We start from the raw sequence: 8,773 nt of genomic DNA, 5'->3' as shown, positions 1-8,773 counted from the left end.
TTTCAATTTCTTTCAGCAAATAGCACTAGGGCAACGTCCAGATTTTTCAGCGATGACTATGCCACCTCCTCCACCTATCCCGCAGTTTGTACCGACTCCACAATTTAGTTGGCCCACACCTGCACCTCAGGTTATATTACTTGACTTTTTCTTTTGACGTTGCATAACAAGAATTTAACTACTAACACATTTTTTTGAATGTTGTAGGTCCCTCCAGGAAACTTGCTAACTCCGGGAAATGAGGACTCTGAAGATGCGGTCGCTTCTTTTGTGGACGGTCTTCTAAACAGTGGAGGAGCTAGCGGATCAAATCAACCACATCCATTTGATCAACCTCCTCCATTTGAGTAGTCTGTCTGCTTGTGTTTTTCTCGTACTATGGACTTGTGAACTTGTGGTATTGGGAACTTGTGTTATTGTGAACTTGTGAACATGTGAACTTGTGAACTTGTGCTTTAATTTGTGGACGGGTGAACATTTTGTGAATTTAATTGTGTGTTTCATGTGAAACGATGAATTATGGATATTTGTGGTATTGTATGTGATTCTGGATGAATTATTGAAAACTGGATATTGTGTGCACATTGAATTTGTGTGATTGTTTGTAAAACAAAAAGCAGGAAAATTCTGATTCTCTGTTTTTTAATTACTTCCGACGGCCTCTTATTTCCGACGGGGCCGTCGGAAATAAGCTGTGACGGCGTCAGGCGCCGGCGGCCGGCCGTCTGCGGGGCCCACCTCACTTTATTTCCGACGGTCCCTCCCTGGCCGTCGGAAATAAACTTACTTCCGACGGCCCCGTCGGAAACGCGGATACTTTCGACTGGGTATCCCCTACGGCGTTACTTCCGACGGGACCCGCCTTAAGCCGTCGGAAGTAACTACTTCCGACGGTTCAGGACTTATTTCCGACGGTTTAGGCCGTCGGAAACTGGGCGTTTTCCTGTAGTGATTGTCTGGTTAATTCATGGGACGTTCATTCTATCACCCGATTAAGGGGCTAGACCGTCGGGTATAAAAACATTTTGAGATCTGTGCCCTAGTTCAGCACTGTCAATTGTCTTCTGTTAGATACTTAGATTTAATTTCGACTGTGATGACAAGCCTAGAACATTAGTATTTATTATAGTGGGAAACCATAGACGACCTAGCATTTTCCACTTAACCACTATATATACACCAAGGTTTCTTGTGAAAAATTCATAGCGATGATCGCACCATATGAATCATTGTACGTGTAACACTATTTATTTATAGAACTAAATTAACATAATTAGATATAGTATATAAAAAATATGTTCTGTAGTCTATATTTATTTGGTGTGTAATAAATATTCGGTTCTTTTTTTGTATATATAAATCCACTCAGTTAAACTTAAAAAGCCTTTGACTCGAGACGACTCTGGAAGTTCGATTATTTGGACTGGAGACGGATCGAGACAGCATTTCTTTGCATCGCAGGTGAGTAATAAGAGGCGTAAATATTGAATGAAACATATATGAACACGCTGAAACAGCAAGACACCTAGGTTGACCCGCCGGTAGAGGACTGCTTTCCCGTCCAATTTGCACCACTGTAAATCAAACAACACAAAGTATATATATAATCACGTCAATATATAGTTCAGATCGAACAATTAATAATATATAGTGAGGAATATATATGTTGCGTATTTACCTAAACGTCATGACGGTGGCGATAAGAGTGCTGAGGAGAAGGCAGATGAGCAGGACGTCGAGGTACTTGGTAGGGAGATTGAGCGCCGGAGCTCTCACAGTGGTGGCCAGCATGAGATAGATCCCGAGAACGATGGTGAGGAAGAACAGGAGCCCTACAGCCTCGGGCGCGATCTCGTCATTGTCCTTGCCAGCAGCAGTGATGAAAGTGCCTGACCACGGTCATGATCGCGCTGACGAAGCTGCTCCAGTTGAGGATCAGAGAGGACAGCTCTAGGATGCTGTCCAGGTCCTTGCTAACGGCCTTGCTCCTGTCGTCGGCGCTCCCGTCGTCACGCGGCGGCGGCGGCCACAGCTTCTGCTGGAGGTGGGAGGCGGAGGCGACCAGCGGCAGGAAGAGGACGGCGTAGGCGTGGGCCATGTCGAACGCGATGAAGATGAGGTACGTCATGAGGATCAGGTGGAACGACGACAGGTAGATCAGGGCGCAGCCGTGCTTCGCCTTCGTCTTCAGCGTCAGGAGGTCGGCGATGATGGCCACGAAGAAGGGCGCGGCGGCCATCTTGAAGGCCGCGCTTCCGGTGGACGATGCGTTGCTTGCGTACCCGACAAACGTGCAGACGGCGAAGCCGAGCGCCTTCTGCGAGTATTTGAGGTACCGCGCCCGCTGTTCCTTGTCATCGTCGACTGGGTTGCCATGGACAACGCCCACCTGTTCATTATTCCGATCCAAACAACATTATTAATGATCAGTAGCCGTGTGATGTGGTATTGATCACATGTAATTAAGAACAGAAACCCACAACACAAGAAGACTGCATCGTATCACAAGCACAAACATCAAAAGAACATAATAAAAGGCAACATTATGATTTTAAGCATTATGTGCTAGCTAGAACAAGCAATCACTGTCACCTCATATATAACTCCCATCACTTCTGGATTGAAGACCTCAAAGTTAATGTCTTTTGAATACCAATTGGAGAATAAGACACGTACGTGATACTATACGACTGACAGTACTATTTTTTACTACACAAATTTAAATCTTATATTATATATTTGATAGTCCGAAATCTTAAATGAAAAGGTTGTTAACAATAAAGTTATAGATCTTGTTAAGTACTACAACTTTTTATGTTTACTTTTATCTCCATACAACTTTGTTAAATTTTCTCAAATCTTATACAAAAACTTATGTAGAATATTGTGTGAAAAAAAAAATCAGCCGCAAAAATCATCTCCGACTAGTAAATTTTTAAAAGCCCGTTTTACACCATCGCCCACAGCAGCTCCGTTAAATATGAGTAGCCCAAATATTTTTTTGGAGGTGTGCTACTTTTTTTAAAATATCTTGAGGAGCTGCTGGAAGTATGATTTTTCATGTATCGCTCATAATTATAGGGTTGAGGCTCCCCTTTATCGAGTGAGGGAGCTCGAATCTCCCCGTCGCTAATAAGTACTTTTAACTGCGAAATTAATCTTTTTCAAATTTAATTAACTGATAGCAATGTGTATTACGGTGCTATAGATATTGTATAATTTTTTTTAAAAGTCTAAAAACTGATGTACGAAAGTCAAGTAGCTCGATTAAAATATAAAGAGGGAGCTGAATAGAGAGAAATGGTGGAAGTGAAGGTGAGATAGGGGAAACTGGAGGTAGTAAAAAAAGTAGGAACACGATTGGATGCGAATATTCAAGAAATAAAACTTGTAAACCGCAGCGGGCCACGTACAGCAGCAGGCCAGGGAACAAAAACAAACCTGAGTGGTTTTCGGTGATATGACGTCCATTACAACCTCCGCTGCTGAATTTTTGGTTCCGACCTCGTCAGGCTGTTGCGGAGGTAGCGAGGGCTGTTGTACCTGCGTTGATACCTGCATTATTATTATATTATCAATCAATCAATGAATCAATTCACCGAAGGTTCACGGGCATAAATTTCTTTTGCCAACTTTGGAAGGGAAATCGATAGTAGTATGACTTTTGCATATATATATATATATATATATATATATATATATATATATATATATATATATATATATATATATATATATATATATATATATATATATATATATATATATATATAGTCCCTAGTGATTGTGTCATCAAGAGTACAAGGGAAATAAAGAGTGTTAAGTCCTTTTGTTTAATTTCAACTAAGATGGTGTTTGAATGCACTAAAACTAATAATTAGTTGACTAAAAATTGTTAGTGGAATTAGCTAGCTAACAAATAACTACCTAACTATTAACTAATTTACAAAAATAGTTAATAGCTAAACTATTAGCTAGAGTGTTTGGATGTCTCAACTAATTTTAGCCATTAACTATTAGCTCTAGTACATTCAAATACTCCCTAAAACTTTTGGATGCGATTTTTTTTACGGGCTAACTGTACAATAGCATATCGCAAAAATGGTAAGCAAAATAATACGCGAAAAGTACTTTAAATAAACAAATTTAACCATTACGCGTAAAGGTACGACGACCATCAGCATTGGTTTCAACACACAAGAGAACTATCAACGATTTTTATTTATAGGTTTTGTAATAGGAACCACGCACTAGCTTGCGGCAGTTGGGGGTGCGCTGTGCGTGTATGAGTTTGGTCGCCACGTCATGATTGTGTTGAAAAATAAGGGATCGCAATCTCCTTGAATACTGAACAGTAAGGAAATAGAGTTCGGAGAAAGGGACAGCAACAGAGATCATAATCAAATTAAACGGGTTGGCTTGTTTAGCAACAAAGGTACTGGAGGAGATTGCAGGGGGCTAAAATCTTCTTTTAACTCCTCTAATCCTCTATGGTAATTATGCTCCCAAACAAGTCCTCAAAAGTGCTGACCATAGTTTTTGTTTCTTGGTGTGTGTGTGGTGGGGTGGGGGCTGCTAACAGGGAATTAAAAAGGGGTTGAGAGTAATGATGTGGTTGGGGTGGGTGGAGCTGTAAGGTTTGTGGATGATCTGGCTTAGTCAGAATGACGTAGTTTTGGACAATGCCGCCATTCGTACGGCTATATGCAGGTTTTATGCAGGGCCACTTTTTGAATTCGATCCTGGAGCATCTTTTAGAAGGAGGAGGAATAACGAGAAACTAGGAAGGTTTTGCGGCTGCATGTCTTTTTGTTTGGTTGATCATACATTTGTAAAATGTAGAGACCGAATAAAACATGTTTTCATTAGCTTAGCGAAATAACTTCTCAATGTCGAAGAAATGTAGTACTCGCTCCATTCTTTTTTATTTATCGTGGTTTAGTTTAAAAATAAACTAACGGGTGATAAATAGTTAAGAACGGCCCACGTATGAGACTAATAGCTAACCTGAGCTGCAACAGCGGTCTTTCGGTGTGGACTCTTGAGTACCACGCTGGCTTCTTCTACCTCACGTGCCTTCCGCTGGGGGCTTCTCAACCTGATATCTGTGTCACTTCGAGGCTCATGGGCTGGATACAGCGGCTCCATTTCCTGACATCAAAGTTGAAGGGTCTTATTAGTCACGTATAGTAAGTAGCGAACGAATGTAGCTCAATTCGTTATAAATGTTTCTCGCGCGGTGAAACACTTCGAAAGTTGAAACCCCATGCACTTGTTTTGAGTTCGTTGCAATAGTGGTTTTTAAAGTACAACTGTTCACTACAGCTCTGCTGTGCGCGCGTCTGAATTCCGAGTATAGAAAAAAAGGTTAGCTAATTTCTGATAAACTTTTTTATTATTTATTTGTGATTATTACCGTACATGGAAAAAAAATCTCTAGATGTAGCTAGCTGCTCAAGTGGCATGCATTATTCGAACATGAAAGTAAATGCACCCGCAAGTGAAAAAAAATCATCATACACAACTAAAGAAGGCCCCCCCTCTAATTAAACTCTTGCATCTCAATGATTTTGACACCTCAACCTCAAAATCAGATAACTATTTGACAACTAAGGCCTATTTAGGGACACATAATTTTCTTAGTCTCAAAACGATACCGGGGTATTAGCATACCATAGTATTTTACACCAAATGGTGTTTAGAAACCCATGCATATATGAACTATATATATTTTAAACCATGGCTTTTGTCAATACCACGATATTTATGGGTCATCAAAAAACTTTGATTTGTACCAAAGTTTTTTTTTTCTTGCACGCGGCTACAGTCTCCTTTTCACCTACATAACAATTGAAATACTGTGACTTCAAACAATTGTTAGATTGACCGGATGTAAAACATACCATGTTTTGGTATTATAAACTGTGGTATGCAGAAACGGAGTTTCCAAACGGATCATAACCAGTTTGGCTGCTTTGACTCCGAAAAAATTTGGAGTAGCTTTCATAAAGCCCGTACCCACCTGTCATATCCTACCTATCTCCCTCCTCTCCGTACGCACGTCCTCTCCCACCAGTCGCCTCTGTCTACTCGTTTCTCTCTCCTCTCCCCCGGTCATACCCGATCTTCACCTACCTCTGTCCTGACGCATTGGAGGCAGCCATACATGGTGCCTACACATGCGAGGATGCTATGCTTGGGAGGCAAATTTGGAAGCACGGTGTGGCCAGCGATGCTGCGATCCGTGATCCACTCGTCAGTAAGGAGTTTCTAAATGGTCCACATAAGGGTTTGGTGAGCTCTCAATTCATGTGAATTGAGTGGAATTAGATGAGTTTAAATCCTAAGTAAGTAAAATTTCTTCTTAATTTTTTTCAATCCCATCCAATTCATATGTAACGGGATTAACCGAACAAGACCTATATAAATTGGGAGCAATTAATTACATGGACGTATGCTCTTCCTTCTCTGAAACGAACACTCAGATTGTCCATATTCCATCGTCATGCACCACCTAACAGCTCAACCGGCCCGCGCAAAAAAAATATGTTCTTACATTTGTACACCATTGTCCCACCTTTTCTTTTTACTAACAGTTTGTGATTTTCCCTCCACTTCAATATGAAAAGCTTGATAACATAACCTAACAATAAATGTTCAAAATCAACATTTTATTCAAACATCAAATTTGATAAAAAAATGAATTTTACATTACATTTTGACAAAAACGTACTATTGCTGCAGCAGAGCAGGCAGCCCTTTTCAAAGTCTCCATATGTACCCCTCTCATCTCATGCGTGGACAAGTTGTGTATTGGCTTGAGGTAAAAGTTAGCATCATAACAAACGTAAAAAAAAAATACTAGTATATGATTTGTGACGGAAGCTAGCCCACGAAATGGAAAAGGATGGATAGATGAGAAAATCACAGGTGGAAAGCATTTTCACTTCACCGGCGGTTCTAAAATAGCCGCTAATAGAAATATCGATTCGCACTGGCCTCTAATACGGATGGTAATAAAAAACGTCAATACAAATAGCGTTGTTATAGAGCTTAATTATGGTAATGAAAAACACAAATATAAATAGATTTAGAATCGTTGTTATAGAATAGAACGATCCCGAGAGCATGAAGAAGAAAAACTATGACATGTGCAAAGGAGGAAGGGAAGGGAAGGGAAAGTTCACCGTCGTCGTGGTGGTGGTGGTGGTGGTGTTGGGTCGGGCGCCGCCGCTGAAGACCACCATGGACACGGCCTTCAACCGTCGCCAGCCCCTGACCACCGTAGGATCCCTTGTCACCTCAAGGTCGTCGTCGTCACCGCCGCCTGCTGCTGCGTCTGCACCCGCAGGCACCACCAGCTCCTCCACGGAGGCCGCTCGCTGGAGCCGTTGCCAACGCCGCGTAGAGCGCTGCTGCTGCTCCTCCTCCGTCTCCATCATTGTTATCCACGCGCGCGGCGCCGACCCGACGAAGAAGATGATCAGTTCCAGTAGTCGGAGCTAGGCAGGCAACCTCGGTTTTGATTTTGAGGTGCGGAGCTAGTAGCACCAACTATATAAATATATATCGCTTTCACTTGTATATGAATAGCAGCCACACACACCGGCCTAATCTGAAAATTTCTTCCTCTCTTATTATAGCCAATGGGGAGCACCGTCGTTAGCAATTTCTAACAACTCTCGCTAGCTTTTTGCGGCAAAGTTGGAAATGGCTGCCTCGTGCTTGCTTTTAAATTCGTACACCGCTTGCTAATGGGTACTTACTGACGTAAGCATCGATGTATGTTTTAACAAGCGAGGTCCTGGGTGGACCAATTATACCGTTTGGTGATGATCGACCCCGCCGGCCCTAACCCTTAAGAGGAAGTTTGTCAGCTAACGTTTCTAAAATAAGTCACATCAATTCAAACTTATGAAAAAGATAGATCAAAATATAGAGTGGTTGCTAAGCTCCATACACATTATGGTACTTTGTAACCATTACTCACGATTAAAACCAACAAATAATCTTTACTTTTACTATTATTAGCATGACAAATCATTATTGCTTCATCCAATTCAGCAACCTCAATCACCATGGAGTCCATTACGCCAATGTAGTCTCAGAAACAACCTAATGATACAAGAGCCAAGAACACAAGGGACGAGCACCCTGTGTTAGTGCCAGCATGGATCTCCAAATCCTAACAATATTTTGCAGGATCCATGAGCCATCATCAGAAGAACGCAAACCATCTGCATACAATAAATAAAGTATTAACATACCTAAATTATGTTCAGTCCTTAGCACAATAAAAAACTAACACCCAAAACAATAGAGGAATAACACAATAATTTTTGCAATGATAGAAGGATGGGTGACATGTACATAGAAGTGGTAGAAGCATACCGAGTCGACACCATGGTAAGGAAAAGACCATGTAGACATGCGATACGAGCCATCAAACGGGTACCATAGGTAGTAAACCAGGGACCCATCCCTCGCCTCTCCACTTCCAAGATTTCGTAGAGCAGGAAGGGAAGGAAAGAAGCGGGCATACTTGTTTGTTGCCGGAGAAAGACACGACGAAGACTTGGGCATCTAGAGGCAACATAGGTAGTATACCGCTAGATATAGCGAGAGAGCATGCAAGCGAAGAAAGAAGCCCAGCCAGAATAGCTCCAAACCGAGAGGCACCCACACCAGCCGTCAGTCCGAGAAAAGCGAGCGAATGCGAGTGCCTTCCCAGCTCTGGACCCGACGGGGTGACACAACACCACCACCAACTCCA

The 8,773-nt window shown here is 41.9% G+C and overlaps 1 protein-coding gene across 2 annotated transcripts; it reads right to left on the bottom strand.

The window, feature by feature from the left end:
• Positions 1 to 1,287: 1,287 nt before the first annotated feature.
• On the bottom strand, positions 1,288 to 7,695 carry LOC100280359 (uncharacterized). Of its 2 annotated transcripts, none has more exons than XM_008663628.4 (5): positions 7,188 to 7,695; positions 5,008 to 5,151; positions 3,442 to 3,543; positions 1,679 to 2,389; positions 1,288 to 1,574 (listed from the first exon to the last, which is right to left on the bottom strand). In XM_008663628.4, the coding sequence occupies exons 1-4, from the start codon at positions 7,440 to 7,442 to the stop codon at positions 1,856 to 1,858; spliced, it is 1,035 nt and encodes a 344-aa protein (XP_008661850.1). In that variant the 5' UTR covers positions 7,443 to 7,695; the 3' UTR covers positions 1,288 to 1,574; positions 1,679 to 1,855. The 2 variants fall into 2 exon arrangements, with proteins under 2 accessions (XP_008661850.1, NP_001146757.1); NM_001153285.1 differs by having other exon boundaries at positions 1,394 to 1,574; positions 3,442 to 3,555; positions 7,188 to 7,506.
• Between the last annotated feature and the right edge of the window lie 1,078 nt (positions 7,696 to 8,773).

This window comes from Zea mays, chromosome 10, assembly GCF_902167145.1.
Source record: "Zea mays cultivar B73 chromosome 10, Zm-B73-REFERENCE-NAM-5.0, whole genome shotgun sequence".
In the NCBI taxonomy this organism is placed as follows: Eukaryota; Viridiplantae; Streptophyta; class Magnoliopsida; order Poales; family Poaceae; genus Zea; species Zea mays.
The sequence above is the reverse complement of the archived record's forward strand: the minus strand, read 5'-3'. Positions and strand labels throughout refer to the sequence as shown.

Bases quoted from the DNA above. Each gene is read 5' to 3' on its own strand.
- LOC100280359 (NM_001153285.1), bottom strand. From the start codon at position 7,442: ATGATGGAGACGGAGGAGGAGCAGCAGCAGCGCTCTACGCGGCGTTGG. The intron at 5,152-7,187 runs GTGAACTTTCCC...CTTTGATGTCAG, and splicing joins CCACCACCACCACGACGACG to GAAATGGAGCCGCTGTATCC. The intron at 3,556-5,007 runs GTTAGCTATTAG...ATAATAATGCAG, and splicing joins AGACCGCTGTTGCAGCTCAG to GTATCAACGCAGGTACAACA.